Genomic DNA, 24159 nt, shown 5'->3' with positions numbered 1-24159 from the left:
TGTCTCCAGGACAGCCTTGAGGTTGGGTGGATCTACATGTGTCCTGAGGCTGGCATTGGGCAGACGGGGATAGCTGAGGGGACAGGGTCACACCCCAGCTCCCCGGGGGCGCAAGGAGTCAGCGCTGTGTGGGCATTCGGGCCCCTGGGTCCCTTCTGTGGGGAGTTAGGGAACAGGAGTGCTGGGGGTCCTGGCCTTCCTTTCCTGTGCAGAATCTGTTGCGTCTCACCCCGCTCAGCTGCCCTCGTTGTCCCTGTCCATCTGACTGGAGTCTCCCCGCCATCCCAGGCCATCTTCCAGAGAGCACCAAGCCATGGCCAGGGACGAAGGGGCGGAGTCTGTTCCAGTTCCCGGCTCCTGGGTGCTGTGGGGGAGGGTTGTCATTCCTGGGAAAGTGGGCGTGGCTTATCTGGGATCCCTGGGCCTGAGGGGTGCAGCCAGGCTGGCTGCAGGGCTGCAGAAGGAAGGTGGCCTCCGCCACGCCACCGCCTGCTTGCTCTTGCCAGTCTCGCGCCGTGAAGGGAAACGAGGGCTTCTGTGGTTCCCAGCCTGGCGGTGGACACTGCCTCCTTTGTGCGTCCAGAGCCATTCAGCGCGTTCACAGCAGCATACTTGGTTGGCTGGACTCTGTCCCACTCTTGAAGACAGGCCAGGGAGCCTGGAGTGCTGAGCTGCAGCAGCAGCAGCACCCCCCCCCCCCGCCCCACAGGTACCACCCTCCCCAGGTCTCTCATGTGGAGCTGGGATGTGTGATTATGGGGTCTTCAACGTGTGCCCCAAAACGGCTGCAGCCCTGAAGCATCTGCTTCCAGAGGGAGGTACAGGGTTGCAGGCTGGGGCATGCAGGTGTTCTCCAGAGGGTTGGTGGTCAGGCTGGAGCCCTGGGCTGCCCAGGGAGGGTCTGATGAGGGACAGCAGGGGCCGCTGGGATGCAGCAGCCTCCAAAGCCCAGAAGACAAAAGCTGGGCCCTGCTGAGAGCAGCCTCGGAGTAGGGCTCAGCCTTGGGCGCCTGGTGGAGCAGCTGGGCTGCCGGCTGAGGAGTTTGCCTTCTCCTATGAATGGTGGGGAATGGGGCTGGACACCTAGAACAGCAGGTACTGTGACACTTGGGCAGGACGATGTGGTGAGGACAGCCCTTGCTCTGGGTCACTCAGTGGGCCCAAGATCCGGTCTCAGGATGCAGGCCTCACAGGCATCCTGGCCTCAGCCTCAGTTTCCCTGTCTGGAAGTTGGGATATGCTGGGTGGCGGGGTCACCCCCACATGTGTGCCCCCTGGGACCTGCCACAGGACCTTCCTGGACACGGTCAGGGATAGGTCACGGGACGAGGTTGTCCTGGCATGGGTGGGATACTGCTCAGCCCAGACAGGGTGCCCTGGATTTGGAGCACCCTCTCTGGACAGGTGTGTGGAAGCACAGCCAGACTGGTGTCCAGGGCCTGCTCGATTGGCATAGAGTTCTGACCCTCCAGGCCATAGTGTAGACATTCGTGCTTTTACGGAACGTGGGGGGTCAGGCCGGCGGCTAGGGAGGGCCCTCCTAGGGCCCCTGCTCCTGGGCTGTGTGTAGGGGTGCCTGCCTGGGCAGGGTCTGCTCAGTGGACACCAGGGGACTCTGGGCACCTTTGTCCCTCTCTGAGTGCAGAGGCCTCATTAGTTCTCTGAAGCTCAAGGAGGTGGGCTGGCCTTGGGGGAAGCGGGATAGCAGGGAGGAGAGCTCCGCGAGGAGCTCCCGTGAGCGGGCAGCGTGCATGGAGGAGCGCAGGGGCTGTGTCCTCTGCTCTGCACAGGTGTGCGTGGCCCCGCCCAGGCGTCCCTCTCCACTCAAGTGTGCACAGCCGCCTGCAGTCTCAGGGTCCTTGTGTTGTTTCTCTGGTGGCCAGAGGGTGGCCGGAGTGAGGTCTCTGCAAGTGCAGGAAGTAGGTTTTTTGTGGCGCTGGGATTTATGTGTCTTCTTTTCCGCCGTTTTCTCCGCGCCTTCTGAGTTAGAGCCACAGAAGTGGTGGTGATCGGCCTGGCGGGGGCAGGGACCTCAGAGTCGATGTCTAATGAGTGTGGTTTGGGCTGTACCTGATGAGATGTTCATGCAGTGTTATCAACTGCACCTTGTAAAGGGAGTGGCTTGGGAAGGCTTTCTTTATCATAACAAAGCAGTTTCTTAAAAAGAGCCCCAGGAAAACGCAGAGCACTGGAGGATACCCTTAAAAGCCACCCTGAGCTGGTGTGCGGCGTGGCACTCTGCATGCCCTGTGCCTCCTCACTCGCCCCTTTGCATGATGAAACACAGGAAGCCACTTTCCAAACTGGAGGGCCTGCAGGAGGCCACAGAGGACGTCACGGAGCCCAGGCCCCGTGCACCAGGGTTTGCGATGAGCGTGGCACCGTCTTCTCTTGCTTCCTGGGACCCTTTCCGGGTACCAGAAGGGCTGTGTGTTGGTTTGGCCCTAGACCCGCATCTCAGGGCGGAACCCCATCAGGGCGTCCGTGTGCGTGCTCAGTCCTCCCGCACACGCAGACCCTGCAGGTGCTGGTTCCTGGCGGCCAGTGCTGGCAGCTGAGGCAGGAGTTAGGATGTGGGTTTGTGGTGTCTCCCAATTTATTCAAACTGCCTCGTAACCAAGATACTCGTCTTCTTATGTCATATTAGCCGCTCACACTTCCTGTTTTAGGTCTCAGTTTTCTTTTAATTTTTATTTTGAGACAGGATTCCACTACGTCACTAGGTTGCCCGGGCTGGGCTCAAACTTGCTGCCATCCTCCTGTCTCAGCCTCCCAGAGAGCTGGAATGACAGGCATGTGCCACCTTGCCTTACTTAACATTTTGCCAAGTGGGAAGTTTTTACATTTGTCCCATTGTCTGTTAGACTTTTTTGCGCTGTGAATTCATTTTTCAGTGTTTTTGTTTGAGACGGGATCCCGCTTTGTAGTTCAGGCCTTGAACTCACTGTGTAGCCCAGGCTGGCCTGGAACTCACATGGGCACCCTCCCGCTTCAGCCTCCGAGCGCTGAGATTGCAGCCACCATGCTTGGCTTGGTCTCTTAACACTGTCTCCTGCCGAGTAGCAAGTTCTCTTTTCTCTCGGTTGGTCTGGTTTTCAGTTTACTGTTCCGTCAGCCCCCCTGGAATTCACAGTTCCTGTATGTGATACTTTTCTACGTGGTAGCCTGTCTTTCCTCCTCGCCCCCTGCAGCACTGCTGACTCCTGGGCTCCTTGGGCTGAGGGGCACTACCTGCTGCCATCCTGCTGCCCTCTCAGCTCTGTGCTGTGGCCCCCAGCAGGAAGCCAAAGCCCCCCCACACCCTCTCCTCCTCCCACAGAAATGGTCGTGGCTTCTGGCTGCAGGCCACATCCCCCACCTGGCATGTGTCAGCTCGGACCCCTAGACCACCCTTGCCTTGTCTGGATCTCTCCTGCTTTGCAGGAGGAAACCCAGTGGGGAGCCAGGGTGTCTGTGCAGGGCACCTGGGGACCTGGAGTCTCACAGCCATCAGGAGGGAGAGGGCCACACCCTGGGCTGCAGCACTAGGCTGAAGCTATGCCGTAGTGACCAGGGCTGGAGCTGGTGGCCCTTGGCCATCTGTCAGTCCCGCTGTGGCCCTGGGTTTGAGATCATGGGGAGGGGCTGTCCTGGTGTAACTAGGTGTGTAAATCCCATTTGTCCAGGTACATGATCTGCTGCCTGGGTTGGAGGAGGAGGCAGGTGGGCCTCAGGCCCCTACTTTGCAGGCCAGGGCTGTGGGGAGTGTGCCCTGCTAGGATCCTGCTCAGACCCGAGGCAGGCTAGGGCCTGGACTGAGTCTGAGGCCAAGCCCGGCAGGACCCCGAGGATGAAACATGGTGCGGAGACCCTAGACAGCATACCTGGGTGTGCGAGCTGTACCTCTGCGGTGTTGGTGACAGCAGGACTTCCGGAGAGTGGTCAGCTCTCCATCCCTCACTCCGTGACCTGTCCCTCACTTACCCTTGGGGGTGAGCCAGATGGTCTGCCAGGGAGCTGGGTGTCCTCCTGCCTGCTGTGGCCTGGGGGCAGGGGCTGCTTTGGCCAAGGTGGAGGAGTCCACAGGTGGCCAGCCTGGTGAGATGGGCCAATGGACAGTGGCCTGGTCTGGTGGGCAAAAGTGGGGTCTGAGGCACTCCATGCTGGCAGGAACTTGGGGATAGGAGCCGTGTGGGACGTGGTGAGTGACCGAGTGCCCTCTCTTGCAGGGAGCCCGCCCGTCATGTCCAGCTGAGGCCCAGGAGCTCGGTGCTGAACATGCTGAGGAGGCTGGACAGGATCAGGTTCAGAGGCCCCAAGAGAGAGGACTGTCTGGACCTCGCGGAGTCGCCCAATGCCTCGGACACCGAGTGCGCTGACGAGCTGCCCCTGAAGATACCTCGGACCTTGCCCCGCGACAGCGAGGAGCTCAGGGACCCTGTGAGTACCCGACCTGAGTGCCCCTGCCGTCCCTGGTGCGCTGGGACTCACCTAGGTTCTCGGTGGCCGAGTCCATTATGGACATGGGTGGACTGCTATCCCCCGGGGCCTAGTGCCCTTCCTTGCCTCGCTCCCCCACCGCCTGCCCACCACCCCTTCAGACTCTCCTGGCCCCTGCTTGACTCTCTCTGTGCCTAGGGGCTGCATCTCTTTTTTTTTTTTTTTTTTGTGGTCTTTCCGTTTTTATCGGTACCAGGGATCGAACTCACGACTGCCTGCTTACAAGGCAGGCGCTTATGCCGCTGAGCTAAATCCCCAGCCCCTGGGGGCTGCATCTCTGCCTTCGCTCTGGCTGACAAACTTCTTGGCTGGAGGTGTCCCCGAGGCCCTGGCCCCACGCTGGGAGCCTACTGCTGGGCAGATTCTGTGTGTCTGACCTTCCGGGTGTGTGTCATTGATGCCACTGACCCCTGACAGCTAGCTGGGCACTGCACCTCAGCCGGACTGGGTGAAGGGTGCTGCCTCCTGGAAGGGATGTTTCATAAGTGAGCAGAGCAGGAGGGAAGGGCGCTGTGTGCCCGTGTCATCTTCCTGGTAACTCAGAGCCGCCCTACACAGCCACGGGCACCCTGCACCACGTGCCAGTCCCTCTTGGTGGCCCATGGGGTTTTCTCGCCGCCCGAGCCAGGTTTTTATCCCAAATGTGGCTGAATCACTCTCCTTCCCTGCTCCTCCTGTATTATTCATGCTCCGTAATAGGGCCGTGAGTGCGTGCGGTTCCTGGCAGAAATGAATAATTCACTGGTGCTGCCCCTGACAGCCTGCCCCCCCCCCATGCTGCCCACCTGGCTGTGGGTGGGGCCGCCGAGTTTCCTGCACCAGGCCTGTCTTGTGGTGTGACGCCAACACCCGTATCCTGTAGCCCCTGCCCTGTGTTGCCCTGTGCAGGTGCTGTCCCAGGGTGGCTGTCGTGTTTGCCGCATGGCCATCCCTTGCCCTATGAGTTGCACTGGTTGGTTGGGTGAGCAGGCAGCATGCTGGGCCTCTAAGCTCCTTTCCTGTCGTTGATCCCAGGGACCTTGTGCTGCCCTGGCTGATGTGCTGGGGACAGGGTGGTGCTGTCCAACCCAGTTTCTTCTGCCACCATGAAGATGGCCATTTGTTGCAGGCCCCAGAACCAGCCCTGTCCAGGGCTTTTGAGCTGGACACTTTGCTTCTAGAGGGACACACAGAGTTCCAGGGTGTCAGTGCCATCCCATGGCCTGGGCAGCTCCTTGGTGGGGCCCTTGTCCCCACCTGACAGATGAGGAAACTGAGGGTCCAGGTGGTTCTTATGGCTCCCAGCCAGCAGCTGAGCCAGGCTGGTTTGAGGTGCAGGTTCTAGCCTCAGGGCTGCTGCTCCTGCCCACCTCCTGCCCGGCCCAGCCCTCCTCTAGCCCCCTGCTCTGTTTTCTGTCTCCTGAGCATGGGCGGCACTGTTTTGGTTTGGGCATAGAGATAGTACTCATGGGTGCTGGGTCGCTCTCCTGCGCTCCCATGGAGCCCCCTTCATGGTAAAGGCAGCGGCTTCGAGTAGAGGACCAGCTCCTGCCCTGGCCTGCTTCCTGTGTCCGGGGCCTCTCTGCTGAAGGCCCTGCAGCCCAGGGCTCCGGCTGTCCACTCCCTCTCCCAGGAGTTGCGGTCCCTACTTTGGATGTGAGCCTTGATGATCCAGGTCCAGGCCACTGGCTCCAGGGGTCCCTGGCCCTGCCTTGTCACTAGAAGAGGGGCCCTTCCTTCTGCACGCCACCTTTGGAGCTCCAGGGACCCCTCTCAGCAGCGGTGACCGGCAGGCCTGGTGCATGGGGAGGGCGCCTTCTGTCTGGTGTGTGCCAGGTTCCTGGTTCTGTGCAGCTTTCTGGGTTAGGTGATGCCTGGTACTCATCTCACACCTGGACACCTCCTGGGCAGGTCAGGGCAGGGAGGGCAGGGCCTGACAATCCTGCGTGGCCCCTGCCCACTGTCAGGCCATCCTCCAGCTGCCCACTTAGGTCACCTGCAAGGTCTCTCTGCAGATGGTGAGCACAGGGGTGGCCCTCGGGCTGTGCACCTGCAGATTTCTAAACCAGGAAGAGCAGGTAGGTATCAAGGGCACGGTCCCCGGTCCCCGGCAGGCAGGGCTTGCGAAGGGCAGGCTGAGCTGGAGGGTGGCAGGACTGTGCGGTGCTCCCAGGGCGGGGAAGGAGGCTGTGAGCTGCCTGGGCTGCAGGATTGAATTTCCATTCAACATTGATGACCTCCTTCTCCATGCTGGGGACGGGGTGGCTCCGTGAGACTTGCCCGCAGAGGGCAGGGGAGAAGTCTCCAGAAGGCCCAGGGGACCATGTGTCCACCTGCTCAGGATGGAGCGGGTCACCCACCAGGAGGCCGCAGCTGCCCAGGGTGCTCTGAGGCTGAGTGGGTTGGTGGTGGCCTGAAGTTTGCTCGGGAATTAAAATCACGCTTTGCATAGCAGGCATCCCAGGCGCCCCAGCACGCTTTAACCCGACAGTGTGTCTGCCAGCCGCGTGCCCTGTGCGGAGGACCATGGCCACCTCCTGACTGTTGTGGCCTATGTGGCCTGTCCCTGTGTGGGGGGCGGATGTCAGGCATTTGAGCTTCTGACTTTGTTTTGTGTTTTGTTTTGTTTTCCTTTTTTGCAGTCCCGGGGCTTGAATACACGGCCTTTGCACTGAGCTATATCCTGGGCCCCTTTTCTTTAAATGTTTACTTTTTGAGACAGGGTCTCACTGGGTCACTAAGTAGCTCGCTCTACCCACCCTGCATATGGGGGCGGTGGGCACTGCCCCTGCTGCCTGCTCAGGTCTCAGTGGCCTTTGCCAGGTGCTCCAAGCACATCAGGCTGGCTGTGTTGGGGCCACCTGTGCACAGGTGTTTAGATGTTCTGCCTTGTGGTTCCAAGGTAACACCTGCCTAGCGCCACCCCTGCATCCACAGCTTCCTCCGGCTCAGGCCACAACACGGACCAGGGTCACCTCTGTGTGGACCGTAGTGTGAGTGGGCTCATGTGCCTCCCTCCCGGCCCTGTTGTGCCTTGGTTCTTGGGACAGTGGGCAGGAGATACAGGGTACCAGGGCACACTGGGCTCCTAGCACCAGGCTCTGCTGGCCTCCTAGACCAGGTGCCTGTATCTGGTCCTCCCGGGTCAGCATTTGAGCACCCCAGTTGGTACCCAGGGGAGACAAAGTCACCTGCTTTCAGCCCTCCCCACTGCATCTTCCTGATGCTGGTGCCAGGCTCCAGGAGGCGGCAGGTAACAGGCCTGGCCCCTCCCCCCCAGCCTGTGTCCCGTAGCCAGACGAGCTGACAGTGCAGAAGGGCAGGTCCCCAGGGCCTTGCTCAGAGCTGCTGGTTCCCATCAGCCCCTTCTCCAGACTGTGGCCTCTGAGCAGGTGACAGTGTTGGGGAGGTGACAGTGTCAGGAGTGTCCACTGTGCTACTCCCAGACTGAGCATGGGTCCTGTTTCACCAGCCCTACCCTGGAGGAGGAGGTGTGAGGCCTAGGCAAGGCGGTTGTCGGTCCCAGTCCCCGGCAGGGACTCCCATGAATTTTCTCGCTGGGCAGCAGCTGTGGAGGGTGACCAGTGAGTGCCCTGCATAGCCCCGCAGGCCTCTCTCCTTTCCCTCGGGTCAGCAGGGTGCAGAGTGGTTGCTGTGCCCACCTCCTGGGCGTATAGCCTGTAACCGGAGCCTGTGGGGACAGGACGGTGGCTTAATGAGCCTCTGTGGAGGGGACGGGAGGTGGCTGTCCCTGACTCCCCTCTGCCCTCTGCCTGGGAGCTGCGTCCCTTCCTGTAGCCACACTCGTGGCCCCAGGTCCGATTGTGCAGCTGTCACGCTCTGGCTGGGTGGCAGAGTCCTAGGCACAGGGGCCAGTGTGGCTGCCCGCTCTCTCCTTTCTGTAGCCCAGGGTCGGTGCTGCGACAGACTGCTGGGCCTTGCTTACGAAGTTTCATTTCCCTGTTACCTCTTCGCGTGGGTCCCCCTGGTGCCGCGGGGTCTACCCAGAGCGAGGTCCTGAGTGGGGTGCTGGGAGTCTGACAGCAGAGCTCTGCCATTTTCCTGCCAGGGGTTCTGGTGGCACAGCAGGGACCTGGGGCCTGCTGTCTCGGGCATTGGACACCGAGGATCTGCCTGGTAGGGACCCAGGCTGCTTCTGCACGGCCCCCTGAGCTCCCCGTGTTTCCCTTCCAGGCTGGCCCAGGGACCCTCATCATGGCCACGGGCCCCCAGGACTTCAACCGCACGGAGTTCGATCGTCTGAACGAGATCAAGGGTCACCTGGAAATCGCCTTGCTGGAGAAGCATTTCCTTCGTGAGTCCCGGGAAGCACCAGGGAAGCAGCCTGCAGGGGTGGGGCAGAGGCGGGACGTCGCGTTGTCCAGGCATGCCCAGAGCTTTTCCTCTGGGTGCGGGCTGGGGACAGATGTGGCTCGGAAGTCAGGAGGTCCCCACTTGCCCTCGGGTTCCTGCAGCTGCGTCTCCCATCTGCTGCTCCCCAGGCTGGAGGGGGACAGAAGGGATGAAGCCTCTCCCTGAACATCACGAGTTTAGCAAGTCTGGCGTGGTGTGGGTTTAATGGTTAGCTCGGCATTTTGAAGGGTCTTCTGAAGGCGTCCGACATTGCGTGTCCCTTGTGCACAGGAGAGGTGCTGGCCCCTGGCCTGTCCTCGGCCCCTGGGGGGTGACGGCCCTGTGGAGCCTGGCAGGGCCCCTGCGACATCTTGCTCTGATCCTCTCTCCTCTTCTCCATGTCCTCGGTTTCACAGGAGAGGAAACTGAGGCACACAGGACTGAAGTCACCTGCAGTTGGGTGACATCCTCTGAGTAGTAAGGGCTGAGCGGGGAGCCCAGCTGCACCCATGGGGCCCCACTATGTGACACCTTGTAGAGTGACATTTGGCAGGAGGTAGCCTGGGCCCTGTGCACCCAGTGGGGAGCAGAGTCGGCCTGAGGAAGGGGTCCTTGGGCCTTGAAACCCTTGGCCTGGGGCCCTCTGGCGGGTCACCTCCCCCAGGCATCCTGCACAGCTCTGGTCCCCTGATGTTCTGACCCAGCAGCCTTGGCCTTGACCCAGGGTCACCGGCCTGCGTTCTGTCCCTTGTTGCTCTCTCCCATCCCGGGCCTGCACGGGCTCAGTGGGACGTGAGCTCGCTTGGCATGATGCGTGTTTTCCATCTGGTGTCATGCAGGGTGCAGGGCTGGGACAGCGCAGCAGACAGCAGTTCTGGGGCTCCGCTGGCCACCCCTGCATGCTGGGGGCCGGGCTGGCTCTCACCCTGACTGCTGCTCCAGGGTGGGGGTCGGCACCTGGCCCATGAGTTCACCTGGCAGCAGACCAGAGGGCAGCGTGAGACCTGTGCATGCGAGTGCCTGCCATTTGGGATGGCCTGGGATGGCGGACAGAGGGGGCCGCAGAGGCCCAGAGGCCCCTTCTGTCCTCGGTCCCCCCGGGGGTGTCTTGTCCTGTTCCCTGGTAGCTCCTGAAGTGGGGTGCAGAGTCCAGCCCAGTGGCAGTTAGGGCAGTGTTTGGTTTTTGTTCTCTGCAGTGCTGGAGGTCAAACCCAGGGGTCCCTACCACGAAGCTTCGTCCCCAGCCTTTGATTTTATTTTGAGACAGGGCTCCCGTAGTTTCCCAGGCTGGACTTGAACGAGTGGCCCTCTTGTCTCCGCCTCCTGAATACCGGGATTATAGGCGACCTAGTAGTATTTTTAATTATGGAATTATTTCAGTTGTGCCCAGCAATCCAGCAAATAACGCCTGGAGCTCTCTTTTCGAGGCAGTGTCCGTTTTGACAGGAACCGACCTGGGCCAGGCTGGCTTCCTCTTCCCCTCCCTCCCTGGGCATTTCGGAACAACCCAGCCGGCATCCTGTTGTTCCATCGGTGAATATTTTAGTAGGTAGCTCTGCGTGTTTTACAGCAAAGGCTGAGTCCAGCACCCTATGAATCCCCGTCCTCCTGTCTCCCTGAGGCAGGGATTTGGTACACGAGTAGATTCTCACTGAGATCAAGACCCCAACAGTGGCAGCAGGTCATCTTTTCCCTGAGGACTACAGGATGGCCGTCTCCGGCCTGTGCCATCGCGACCCTCCCAGAACAGGCCTCCCTTTGCCAGCTGCTTGGTGACCCCGAGCTCTGGTCCCCACAGGAAAGGCGGGCTGTGCTTGAGAGCTTCCCCCTGATTTCTCTGGTTTCAGAGACCCCATTCACTCCTGCACTGGAGCCAGGGAGGGCGTGGCCTCTTGTGGATTTATGATGTTGTCAGATCTCAGATTTGAGTTTATTTGAAGTGTCTTAATCCTGGGATCCTTATCTACTGGGCTTCCGAAGTGTCCAGCAGTGTTTCCGAGTCCCCGTCCTGGCGTGGCGAGATATTCAGGCCCCAAGCCCACGCTCCCTGCCCAGGCCTGGGTAGGCCGTTAGCACGGCCACACTGGCTCCCACCGAGAGGACGCGACCCAGGCCCTCACTGCACTTCGCCGTGGTGCCCGGCAGTCAGCAGAGTATTGGACAGGAGGTCACCCCCTGGCCTGGCTTCTGCTCAGCCTCAGAAAGCTTCCACCCTGCTTTGCTCGTGAAATCCTGGTTTGCAGAGCGACTCCAGCATCACTCATCGGTCGTGTCCCTCGGAAGCTCGCACAGTCTCAGGGTAAAATCCCAGGCCTGCCGCCAGCTGGGGCTGGAAGCAGCCGGCTGCACTCCTGGTTCTCCATCCTTAGGGGGTGCCCCGTGAGAGGAGGAGGCAGGAATCCCCACATTAAAGTCGCCAGCAGGGGCCCTTCCTGCCTGCGTCACCAGGGAGCCGTCTGCGCGCCGGCTTCTCCGCAGACTTGGACAGCGCCCTGGTTTCTCCTGCCTTTCAGGCTCACCAGGAACGGCTGAATGTCCCATCCGGGCGCTCCTCCAGGGTTAAAATTTTGTCCTGTCTGACTGCCTCTTTTTCTTACCACCTGCCTGTCCTCCCCCACCTGTCTGTCTGTCTGTCTGCCCATGCACTTGCAGTTCTGTGTTTCCTAAGAGCTGCACAGTCCTATCTGACTGCGGTGTGGCTATCAGAGACCAGGAAATCAGTGCGGCTGCCGAGCACCACCTGTCTCGCCTTACGGCCATGTCATGGTGGCGGAGGAAAGTTTCGAGTCCCGAGCAGTGTCCGGTTCTCCTCAGCCCCCTCTCTTCCTCTGCTGGAGACGGCCCGGCTGTCGCGTCTGCTGGTGTCCATGTGGGAAGGGGGTGGGCTGGTCATCCTGAAGAACCAGCCTGCTGGCTTTGTGTTCTGCTGCCTTGTGCAGAGACCTGGGCTGTGACGTTTTGTCTGCTGTGTCACTGGTGGCAGCCTGACCGCAGTGAGGTCATCTTATCCCATTACACACAGCAGGAGTTGCTTGTAAAGCTAAATGCTTTTTGATTTTGGGGACCATTTTTTGAGACAGGGTCGGTCTCTGTAGCCTAGACTGGCCTCAAACTCTCGGCAGTCCTCCTGCCTTAGCTCCCTGAGGGCTGGGATTACAGGTGTGCGCCACCACATCCAGTTTAAAATTAAATTCTTATAGCTGTCTAAATTGTTTACTGTGGTGTATATCTGTAATCCTAGCTACTCAGGAGGCTGAGGCAGGAGAATTGCTTCAAGAGTGGCCTGGGCAGCTCGGTAAGACCCTGTGTCAAAGATAAATAAATAAAACAGAATTGTTCACGTGGCCCCAAGGACAAGGTGTATTCAGAGAGCGCGAGCTGTTCTCCCCGCACCCAGCACCTCTCCTTCCCTGCCTCTGTGGAAGACCAGTTTCCTTTTCATTTTATACTGATTCCACTGACTTTCAGATAGGAGCAGACGTGCCCTTTTTTTTTCTGTTTATCCCCACACTCTTCACATTTGCATTACACCCCGGCGGCCACGCCTCGGTGCTGCCTGGTTTACTTCTGTGTCCACAGCACGGCCAGGGGTGGCCTGTCAATAGGCAGAGACGCTGTCCCCAGCCTGTCCTGCCAGAGGTGGCCCTTGTCGGGCTCCTGTACTTTGAGGCCCCGGGTGGCCTTGGGTTGTAACCGAGCGCTGTGCGGAGGATGCAGGAGGAGCTGGTGGGAGGAGGTGGGGTGTCGCACGAGCCTGAGAGAGGAGGTACTTGCCCGGCAGAGTCTGTGCCCGTGCCCAGTGGAGCGTGCGGCGTAGGAGAGGGGTGCTATAACCTGGGGGGCCACACACAGGTCTGCAGCAGGGAGTTCGGGTGTGGGGTGCGGAGTGCAGAGATAGTACAGGTCTGACTGGGACCCCGGCATCTGGCCCGTACCTTACCCCCTCGTGAGCATTAACTATGGGATTCCCACTCAGAGCCCCAGCCTGCCTGCACTCAGCACGTGAGTGGTCAGGGTTAAATCCGTCCAGTTATCTGCAGTCCCTCTCTTGGAAAGTGGACTCACTCTCCTCGAGGAGAGGAAACAGCCCGGTGTCCAGCAGCCTTCTCCTGCTATTAAAAATTGAAGAGTACAAATGTTCTGTAAGGAAATGACACAGGATGGAGAAGGCGCGGCTGAAGGGCGGTTCGGCCCTGGCTGGAGGCGGGAGCCTGCATTGTTAAAGAAGTGCATAAATAACTGAAAAGTGTGGCACATTCTCAGCGAGCGAACGCGTTCCAACTGTGAGTTGGGTTTTGAATAGAAATGCACTGCATTCCGCGGTTTATCTACGCAAGTGTGTGTTTATCCACAGCCTGCAGGGAGGTGAGATTCTCCAGTGCTGCGGTGTACACGGTGTACACGCGGCCTCTCCCCAAGAGAAACTGGGTGTGGCATTGGATTTTGAAGGAGCAAGCAGTCCTGGGGACCACAAGGGTCTAGGTGCTTCCCAGTGGCTGGAGCAAAGCCTGTGGACCCCTCCCTGGGCGGGCTGGAGGGGCACCTGGGTGTTGTGCCGCATCTGGGCCACCGGCACCCATACGGTGGCAGACACCCCGGTTTCCAGTGGGTTCAGCCAGGTGGCTGGGGTACTGGAGTGCGTGTCAGAGAAGGGGTGTGCTTCGCTGCCCATGGGTGCCATGCTGGGGCTTGGACTTCATCCTTGCTCAGTGGGCCAGAGGCTAGGTGGGTCTGGCTCTGCCCAGAGTGACATACAGTAAAGACATGGTCCCACAATGGATGCTTTGGATGACGACACCATCTAATTCCCCAGGAGCTGCAGCTCCCCTCTGTCACCTCTCATCAGCTCCTCATCCTGCCCCACGGTCCCATTGCCGGCTCGCAGGGCCCCGCGTGTGTGATCCCTGCTCCCAGTGGTGCAGCTGAGGCCCTGTGTGTGCAGAGGATGGAGAACGCATTGGGGCAGTGGCCTTCATCCTCAGTCACATCCCGGAGGTCCCAGGTGACCCCTCCGCCCAGTCCTGTGTCTGCACTGATGAAGCCAAACTGAAAATGTCAGCCCTCTGTGGCACGTGGCAGTGCTGGAGCAGCGCTTGGTGGGTCCTGCTGTCCACCTCTGGGGTAGAGGGGGACGCCCTCCTGTCCACACCCCTCCACTCCACCGACTGGGCAGGCAGTGAAGGTAGCTGCTGCCCCAGTGGAGTCCCAGCAATGTGGGGCCATAGTCCACGGCTGCTAAGTGCACCTTTGTCCACGTGGATGGGTGGGCAGGTGGATGGCTGGCTGTGAGCCCAGGCACAGGCCAGGTGCATGGGGGTGGGTGTGCTGGGGGTTGGTGAATGGCTGGGTGGTTGGATGGAGGGCTGCTCCACTGCCAGGCAGACCCTCTGCACATCTGCATGCCCCCTTCCCCAGTCCCCAGAGCCCAGTGCACTACTGACACCACGTTGCTCCACTTTGCCTGGTATTAGGTCTTAGGCACAATGTCATTGTGACCCTTTGCTCCGTGGTGCACTCACTTGCTCCCTTGGAGGCTTGGGGCTCAGCCTCACTTGGTTAGATGCGAGGTATCACTGTCTGCCCCAGCCCACGCTGAGCCAGGAACCCGTCGCTGGGGGAAGGGATGGTGGCATGCTGGGTGCTGAGTGCTTGGTTAGAAAGATGAGACATGGTTGCGGAACAGAGCGCACATTTTTGGCACCTGCGTCTCTCAGCTCGGTGCTGAGCCAGGGCCCCACGTCCAGCCCACGGCATCAGATGTAATGTGCCATATCGCACTGAAAGGCCATCATCGCTTCCTGAAAGCCAGGCTGGCTGGGAGCCCACTTCTTATTTTTACTCGGGAATAAATATCAATACACTCCGCATCCATCCCACACGCCATCGGAGCGGCTGCGGTCCTGTTAGAATGTGAGATGCTGAAGCCTGGCCACTGCCTGTTTACCAGGGTGTGGACGGGTGCTTGTCATGATACCAAAGTCACCCCTGCACCGAGCAGTAACTGCATGCAGCAGTAACAGATGTAAGAGAGGAGGCAGCCAGCGTTCAGGAGCAGGTGGGGCGTTTCCAGGGGTGAGCTCTGTCCCCAAGCTGGCGGTTTAGGAGGACGCCGAAGTGGCCCCCGCTGGTGGCTGAGGATGAAGCTGTGTGACAGGGAGGGTGTGGCTCTGTGCTCCAGACGATGGTGGGAGGTGTGCACTGGGCCAGAAGAGCTCGGTGCCAGGCTGAGTGTGGTGCGGGCAGAGCCTGGGCGTGTGACCTGCGCCGCAGGGGTACCAGCCCCACTCGGCTGGGGCGGGCTCCCTTTTTCTGTCTGGGCGGGCCCTGAGTGCCTGCTCCTGGCCAGTGGGAAGTTTTATTTAAGGATTATCACTTAGGTTTTATTTCTGGCTGAAGCTGGGGCTGTGGAATTGTGTGCCAGGAGCGCTCTTGCTGGAGAGTTCTACTTCTTCGGATTTAAAAATAGCGTCGAAGCTGCTTGCTGCCTCCCGATAGCTTCCCGTGGGCTGGTGGCGTGGTGTCGAGCTGGGTGGTGGGACCAGGGTCGTGCTGCCCGGTGTGGACCCGGAATTTCCTTCTCTCCTTATGGGCTCGGCGTGTTGTGGGGAGGAAGGTGAACCTGGAGTCACCCGTCAGCTGGTCACCTGTCCCTCTCCTGGGCCCTGGGGAGTGCCAAGTGGCCATGGGAGGGAGGCAGTCTGGCTCTTCCAGGGCCGCCTTGAGCCTCTCTCTCTCTGTGGCTGCGCTGCCCCTGGGAACTTCTGCTGGGCATTCCTCCTGTCTTCAGAGGCTTCCACCTCTCTGTGGAAGCAGGGTCCTGTGATCTTCATCAGTGAACGGGAGGCTGAGGCAGGATGATTGCTGTAGATTCGGGGCCAGCCTGGGCTACGTAGTGATTTCAAGGCTAAACTAAGATACATAGCAAGACCATGTCTCAAACAAAGGAAGAAAGGAACAGGGAATCGCGCAGGATGGAGGCCCCTTCTCAGAGTCCCTGGAAGCCCCTAGGAAAGTTTGCCTGACTTGTTCAGACCGTAGCTGCCAGACATGTATGAGCCTGCAGTGCCCCGGGCTCACAGCCATGCCCTGGGCCTCCTCTCCCTGCCCCGCACCCCTCCTATTTTGCTGCCTTGACTGCTGCTGTGGGGTGTGGGGTGGGGGTAGCCTCATTGCCCTGGGGACCATGTAGCCCCCTCTGGTGCCACACATCTGCTTGCTGTCCTGGTGATTGCAGACCTCAGGTGCTGATTGGCTCACGTGGGCTGGCAGTCCCTGAATCATGGCATTGGTTGCCTCCCAGCCTCGCCCTTTGGACTTACTTAGGCTTTGCCCCTTGGCAGGTGTGCCACCCCGTCTGGTCTTCCTGTCCTGCTGTCCTGGCATCCATCCAGATTGGCTGTGCACTCGGGGCCCATGTAGGGAAGGAGAGGAGGTCGTGGGTCCCTGGTCCTATGAAACTGTGTCACCCTGGTTTCACGTGCCAGGCCATGTCTGCCCCAGGCCCCCCACCTGAGACTTGGCCATCTGTGAGGTGGAATGAGGCCCTCAAGGTCTGGCTGGGCCCGCGGGAGCTCGAGGGGCAGTACTGCTCTCTGCCGAAGGAGGAGACCCCCTTCACTGGTGTTTTCGCAGGGGCGCGGGGGCCAGAGCTGAGTGTGTATCATCAGGGCCACCTTGGGGGAGACATGGGGACCCTGCTGCGGAGGTGGCGTGGGAAGGAGGGCCATTCAGCCTGCTAAAGGAGAACACCTAGTTCTGCAGCCTCAGACAGACGGGAAAGTCCACCAGGGCCCTGGCCACTGGCCACTCCTTGTCCCGAGGGAAAGTGAGGTAGGCAGGGTCAGGACGCCCTAAAAGTGTCCCACCTTCCTCCTGTCTTGATCCTCTTCCATGGCAAAAGAGACCCTGCAGGTGTGACCAGGTCACCAACCTAGGATAGGGATGAGCCTGGACTGTGATCACAGGGCAGAGGCGGGGTCAGAGGAGGGAAGGGGCTGACGGGGTCAGATCCTCATGGGTCCTCGCTGCCTCCAATGCTCGTGGAAGGGCAGGGGTCTGCCTGGACCTGCAGAGGAGCCGGCCCCACTGCACCTCGGCTATCACCTGTGAGGCCTGCCCGAGGCTGACACCTGGGACACTGAACATGGCTGTGTGGGTCGTGGCCACTACACCCGCGGTCACTTTTCCAGCAGCTATAGCAAACCAATGTGGGGCAGTTTGAGGGTTTCCATGACCCTGCAGGTGCCCTTGGCCCCAGATCAAGGAGCAGGAGCCACCTGTGTGCTGCTTGGGGGCCCCATGTCCCATGGGTCCTGGAGCAGCTGTCTCTCAATCTGCAGGGCCTGGGGTCCTAGGTGCTGGACATGGAGCCGGGGACAGCTGGCAGGACCTGAGGGGTGCTAAGCTTGCCAGAAACCTCCATAGAGACCCCGAGGCCAAGCTCTGGCGGCCCCTGAGGACTCGGGCTTGTGGGGACGCCCGGGGGACAGGTGGCCTCTGGCGGGACAGCTCAGCACTTTCCACTTGGCAGGAAGTCAGCCTGCTTCTTCCCTCACTCGGCCAGGAGAGAGAAAAACTGATGACGGGGGATTTGTGTCCCTTTTGTCCTGGGGAAGGACGGCTGGGCTCAATGCTGCGTTTGACCTAAATGTGTCACTGCAGGCAGAGGCCGCCAATGCCCGCTCGAGGTCCGATCACCATTCCGGCTGCCCCGACCCCACAGGCTGAGAGCGGACTCCTGGGCATAAGTGGCTGGGATTCCAGCTGGCTTTGTTTCTTTAGCTCCCTTTATGCCACCCTCACAGAGGGCACTGGAAGATGCGGGCAGCCTCCTCCGGCCCCTCTGGGGACACACGGCATGTTTGCCAGGCTGGGCGGAGGAGCCACCTCCTGCCTGGGGCTGAGCCAGGAGGCTGTGTGCTTGGGAGAGCCCGTCCTACAGAGCCTGGTGGCAGGAGGGTGGCGAGAGGGACACTGTGTTGGGACATTGAGCCTGCCCACGGGACAAGATGATGCAGAGGGGCTTTTGTTGGGGAGATGCAGAATCAGAGGACCCCGCATTTCTTTCCCAGCACCTGCCAGCGGGCTCTGTCCTACAGAGGGGTCTCTGTATGCATTGGTCCTGGGGCTGGCAACCTTGGCTCAGGCTTGGCAAATGTGCTGGCCTCTCAGGCATTGGTGACATGGGGCGGGGCTGGTGGGGGCATCTGCGTCAGGGAAGATGTGGTTTCCTGTTCCTGGTGCCAGCAGAGGTCGAAGGGCCTTCACTAGAGCACGTAGGTGGGGAGGAGGTGTATGTGTGGGTGCTGGGGGTTCAGAGGAACAGACAGGAAAGAGGGAGCTGTCATCCACCATCTTGTGCCCTGCCCTGGGCCTCCACATGTCTGCCAGGCCGGCAGATGCCAACCCTCAGCAAGTCTAAATGGTATCAGAGCCGTGCTGACCTCTAAGCCCCCAGCCTGCCCATGTGTATTTTGCCTGGACGAGGCCCCAGATCACGGGATGCAGCTGCTCCCGTGTCTGGCAGTGGAACCAGGATCTTGGGCCTGGCTCTAGGTCCCCCAGGTGTGTCAGGCGGCTGCACCAGAACAGGGACAGGAAACAGTGCCTCTGGGCCTCCTGAACACTTCCCTGTCTGCCCAGGAAGAAGGTTCTGGGCTAACACCCTCCTGATGGCTTCTCCTTGCTCGTGGGCTGTGAATGCTGCCCCAGCGTCTGTCCCTGGCCTTGGAGAGTGGCCAGCAGCACAGAAGCAAATGAGGCTTAGAAACTTCCATTCAGAGGGCTCAGCTTGTCACCTCGAAACTGGAGAGGTCAGTGGTCAAAACCAAGCCCAACTGGCCACTGGACCACAGCTGTCACCTGCCTGTGCCTGCTGGACTCCAGCCCTGCTCCCCAGGGAGATGATCACCCCAGGAATCCAGAGAGCCGCGTGGATGTGCTCACCCTCCCGTGGTTGCGTGGGGAGCCGTGCTGGCCCTGCTCCTGTCAGCGTTGCTGGCCCCACACAGCGCTCTGTCCAGTGGCTGCTCCCGCGTGTTTTCTGTGACCCTGGAAGTGGCTTGTGTCTAGGGTCCTGCTTTGTCCTGCTGTCCACACCACTCAAGCCCTTCCTGAGGCTCCTCTGTCATGAGAATTTATCTCCCATAGCTCTGAGTTGAGATCTAGGGGAAGGCGGCTCTTGTGACCAGGACGCAGGAGTTGCTCCCTGTGAAACAGACTGGCCACTGTGCCTACGTGAACGCAGCACTGGGGGGTTGCTCTTTGGGGAAAGGCTCTGGCCTGAGCTCTGGAGCCCTTCAGTGGCGCTTGGTGCTGCTGGTCACCGCCTCATCGGGGACGGGTGACCTGCTCCTCTGGAGGATGCCCTCCAGATGGCTTCTTCCTGGGGCCTTCCTGTGCCTGTGCCCACTCAGCTTGGGCACCCAGAGGCTCGCTCATTACCTGCCTCTTCCCCCAGAGGCCCACTGTCCCTTCTTTATCACAGGTGTCCAGGACATGCCAGACACACGAGGTCACCTGGGGCATCTTTGCATGCCTGTTGTGGGGGGTGACGCTTCCCATGTGGCTGAATCAGGGTGGCCTTGGGGCTGCAGGAACCAGGAGGCGCTTGGACAGCTGTGCCCCTCTGGGCATCGAGGCTGGCATCTGACCCGCTCCGGCTACTGCCAGGGCCCCAAGTACAAAGAGCAGAGCATGCAGGCTGCGGAGCTGCACTGTTCCCACCAGCTCAGGTCCGATTGTGTCACAGCTATGGCCTGGGGCTGCTGCCTCCAGGGGCCACAGACAGAGGGCATAGCTGCCAGGCAGGTCGGTGGCAATGAGCCCTTCCTGTGTGTGCAGCAGGCCTGACTCTGGCGGGCACTCGAGGGTCAGGGCTGGCAGTGTTCAGTGGATTCCCGCAAGGCTGCCATTTGAGCTCTGTGCCCAGGGCACAGTGGACAGAATCCAGAATCCATGGCCTGGTCTGTGTCCCCCACGCTGGATGTGGTCTGACCTGGCGGTCCCACTGAGGCACTGAGGATTGGGAGGCAGCATGGCAGCCTGGCCAGGACCAGTGTGGCTGGAGGGCCCCCATTTCTCTCTGGATAGGGCAGGGCCAAGGGTGAGTGGGAGGGCTCCGTCCCCTGTCCATCCCTGCAGTACCCTCAGGCTCACAGGCCGGTCCTCTGCCCACCACTGCAGTGGTCAGCTGTTCCCTCCGTGGACACGGCATGGTCTGTGCCTGTTGCCGGCCACTCTGGGGCACTGAGCAAACCCTGGGTTATTATTTCAGTACTGTAGGGAGGGGGAAGAGCCACGTGGGGTCAGAGGCGATTGGTGCCGACACCTGCATCGTTCTGCATCTCCGTTTCTAGCACCTCCATTGCGCCCAGCCCTGGGGTGTATGTCAGACGGTGTCCCAGACTCGGAGGGGACAGAATCACACAGGGAAGGTCTGGATCCCGAGGCTGGGAGGTCGCCTAGCCTTCTGCCCACAGTGAGAAGTCACCTGTCCTTGGAGGCTGCTCTCCTGCAGCTGTGTGTCCAGCAGTGAGCCAGTCAGCACCCTTGATGGCATCCTGGGGCATGAGGTGTGAGGGACGAGGTCCCTGACCCCACAGGCACCTGCCCGTCACGAGGCTGCAGGCCCGGGCTTTACCCTGTGGAATCTGCCCCCGGTCCGGCTCCCTGCCCACTGGGGCAAAAGCTGGCCCACCAACCTCGGTCCCTGTCCTGGGGCCTTGGGGCCTCTTCTTGGGCAGCTCTGGGTGTTAGACTCCGAGGCCATCACTTCTAGGAGCTGCTTTCATGAGTCCTGCTACCTGGCATGACCTCCATCTCAGTCAGAAGATGGCAACTGAGCTGAGCCACCCATCTTGGGCTGCTGGGCTCTGCACTGGGTCCCCTATGCCAGGAGTTGCCAGGTCCCCACTTCCCTCCTGGCGGCTGGTCATGGAGAGAAGCAGAGGTGCGGGAATGTGGTTACTTCTCACCCATGCCTCCATCCATCGGTCTGTCCTCCCTTCCTCCCGCCTGGCAGCTGTGTGCCAGGCCCCAGGCTGGACGCTGCTTGAGGCCGTGGTCTCGCCAGGCCTTCTCCCCAGTGACTTTTGGTTCTTTGCCGCACCATGCTGTAGTCCAGCGGGGTAGGGAGTGGGCAGTGTCCACAGGCTTGGTGAGCAGCCCCTGTGGGGCCTGAGCAGCAGAGAGGGAACATGCAGGACAGGGGCTGGTCAGCTGTGGTATGAGGGGCAGAGCTGGCCAGGACAGAGGCCCTGCTACCTCACTGGCTGGCAGAGCTTGCTCCTAGTGTGCCTGGCTCACCCTCCCCTACCTGTGGGAGCCCCCAGGGCTAAGTGGCCTGAGAACAGTAGCCGCCCACCCTTCTGAACCCAGCTGGCACCTGCTCCTCCCTCCCGAAGCCCTGCTTTGGCCACTCTGCTGCCCACGCCCCAGCCCCTCCAGCTAGAGGACTGTGTGGTCCATCTGGTTTCCCTCCGGGGTCCCCAAGGGTGGAGCCTGTGTTCTGGCCCCTGAGGTGGGGTTCAGACTGAGCCTGGGCAACCCTGACTGATGTACTTCAGCTGTTGCTAGGGAAGGGCCCTGCCCCAGGACCAGCACTTGGGGCGGGGAAGTCTGAGAGAGGCTGGCGGTGTGCTGGGAGCTGCTGTGTGTGTGTTCTGTCACGGGCTGCAGAGGGGACAGGCTGTATTCTTGCTGAGGCCTCGTGCTCTGACCGCTGTGGCTTCTGGTGCCCCCCACCTGTCCCTGCCCCCATCCCCTGAATCCTGAACCTGCCCGACTCTGTCCAGACAGCAGTCCAGGCACTATTCCATTCACGGGTATTCATGGTACCTGTCTTTTTAAAAACAATTTTAAATTTTATTTTAAAGAGAGTAAAACCTAACAAAATAAAACAATAAAGCCAATCAAAACAGCTGGAAGTGGTACAGAACCTCAAAACAGGATAACAGGAAATCAACAATGGCTACCATAATATCTCTGGTTATCTTTGAAATGGCTGTCCATTCCATCAGACATAGTAAAATCAAATAAAGCAGAACAGAATAAAACCAATCAAAACATAACATTGAATAAAGCAAAACTATAAATCAGAACAAAACAGTAGGAACAATATTGGATTTCAAAAACACAGCAGGAAGCCAGGCGTGGTGGCTCATGCCTATAATCCCAGTGCTCAGGAGGCTAAGACAAGAGGATCATTGAGAGTTCGAGACCAGCCTGGGCTACAAAGTGAGCTCAAGGCCAGCCTGAACTGCATAGTGAGACCCTGCCTCAAAAAGACAAAAAACAAACAAACAAACAAACAAACAAAAAAAAACCAAAAAAACCACAGCAGCGAGCTGGGGATTTAGCCCAGTGGCCCAAGCAGCTGCTTGGCAAATGCAAGGTTGTGAGTTTGATCCCTGGTACCAAAAAAAAAAAAGAAAGAAAGAAAAAAAAGAAAAAGAAACAGAAGGAAATCCCCTGTATTTGCTATTGCATACTGTTATCCTCCTAATAGAGGCTCAGACTGCCGACCTTAGGCCTGCAAAGTCAAACAATGCAAGCATTTAGTTTTTGTACCTAGTTGCTATCAACTCAGCCTCACCTCGAACCAGCCAGTTGCTTATGGGAGATGGGGAGGGAACTTCGTGATTCTCAGCCCATGTGCTGGTCGGCTCACGGGCAGGGCGAACTGGCTTCTTACTGTCCTCCTCCCAGACCAAGCGTGTGCGTTTACAGTCTGTGTTATTACAGTTATTATATTAGCACAGACTCATGTTAGCTTGCTCACGTATGATAGAACCCGCTTCTGGTGTTCAGTGCAATACCCGGGCGCCCACGAGGCCTGTGCTGAGGGATTCCCTCTGGGTTTGCAGCCAGCGAGCTCCCCACCTGTTTTCCCAGCGTGTGTTGGGTTGTAGCAAATGTCCTTGTCCCCCTGCTGTGTGTTGGAGACCCCAGGACTTTGCCTTCCAAGCGGCTGTCTTGATGCCCGCCACAGCTCATTTCCTCCAGGGCTTGAGCCCCACTAAACACAGCCTCTGTCTGCCATGACATCCCAGAGCCAGCGTTGCAGGAGGTGTTGAATCTGTGGGTGTCCTGCCCAGGTGTCCCATGGAAAAAATGCTCGGGTTCAACTTTGCACCACCGTGGGGTGCAGTAAAGAAGTCCTTGTCCTTGCTTTCCCTGGATCTGGTCCCAGCCGTGGGAGGGGAGCCCCGTTTAGCAGTTCCTTCCGTAATGTGCACCCCAGAGGAGGGCCCTGAGGGGCTGCCACTGCCCAGCAGGGCACAGATGGGGATGGGGACGTGTGACATGCATGGAACCTCGCTCCCTCTCTGGGAGGGGACAGCACGAGCGTAACCTGGCTGTGTCTGTGTCTCCGCAGAGGAGGAGCTCCGGAAGCTACGCGAGGAAACCAACTCGGAGATGCTGAGGCAGGAGCTGGACCGGGAGCGGCAGCGGCGGATGGAGCTGGAGCAGAAGATGCAGGAGGTGCTGAAGGCCAGGTAAGGCCGTGAGCTGTCTGCAGTCACCATGGAGCCACCCCCCAGGCTGGTCCCTCCCAGAGGACGGTGCTGTGGTGGTGGTGGGTGCGTGCAACATCAAGGTCTCACCTCAAGATGTGAGGCCAGCAAGGCCAGGAGCGGCCGGGCCTGTCCTGTAGCCACTGTCTCAAGGGAACCACCAGCAGCGCGTTAATCCCTGAGCCTGGTGACCTGTGACCTCCTGCTAGACCCTCCCTACCATCGCCCCTCACCTCCGCAAGACCTCGGGATGTAGCCAGCATCCAGTGCATGGGCCCTTGGGGCACAGGCCACATCGTAGCCATAGCCCGGGGCTGGGTGTCTCCCCCCGCCACCCACTGCAGTGGGCCCCATGTGGCTCCATCTTCCCTGCTGGCACCAGGCCTCCTGGGACCATTGACCCGGCCTGAGTCCTGCCTGAGCATGTGCCCATCTCGGCCGTGGGAAGTGGCCCTCTAGGAAGGTGCCCAACCCTGCCCCCCAAGCCTGGGCATCACAGCTTGACCCTGGGTACTGATGGACAGGGCTAGGCTGAGGTACCCGAGAACTACCTCATGGGTCCTGGTCCTGCTTGGGGCAGGGGCTGGCCCTAGAGGCCACCTGACACACCCCCTTGCCTGTAGTCTTTCCCTTCCTGCCCTCTCCACCCCTCAGGGTGTCTGGCCGCCCAGGGCCTCCCTGCCCCTGCGGCCTCAGACGCCAGTGCCAGCTCACCTGCTACTCACAGCCTCGTCCTAGCAGGGTCTTCCACCTGGGGTGACAGGGCCACCCCCGTCTGCAGGGGCGACCAATCTCATCCTCCAGGGCTGAGCTAAGGGCATCACGACTCCCC

General features: G+C 59.9%; 1 protein-coding gene across 3 annotated transcripts in view; it reads left to right on the top strand.

Annotated features, from left to right (window-relative positions):
* The window catches only part of Gramd4 (GRAM domain containing 4), a 65741-nt gene that overhangs the window by 23648 nt on the left and 17934 nt on the right, over positions 1-24159 (top strand). For all 3 annotated transcript variants that reach the window (XM_063243764.1, XM_063243766.1, XM_023567344.2), the window contains exons 2-4: positions 4209-4419; positions 8653-8773; positions 23189-23309. In XM_063243764.1, the coding sequence (XP_063099834.1) occupies positions 4209-4419; positions 8653-8773; positions 23189-23309 (453 nt within the window). The remainder of the gene's footprint in view (positions 1-4208; positions 4420-8652; positions 8774-23188; positions 23310-24159) is intronic.

The sequence above is a fragment of the Cavia porcellus genome, unplaced genomic scaffold (assembly GCF_034190915.1).
Source record: "Cavia porcellus strain 051 isolate PalLab524CR breed Dunkin Hartley unplaced genomic scaffold, mCavPor4.1 scaffold_40, whole genome shotgun sequence".
NCBI lineage: Eukaryota > Metazoa > Chordata > Mammalia > Rodentia > Caviidae > Cavia > Cavia porcellus.
Note: the sequence above shows the minus strand (reverse complement) of the source record. Positions and strands in the feature narration are given on the sequence as shown.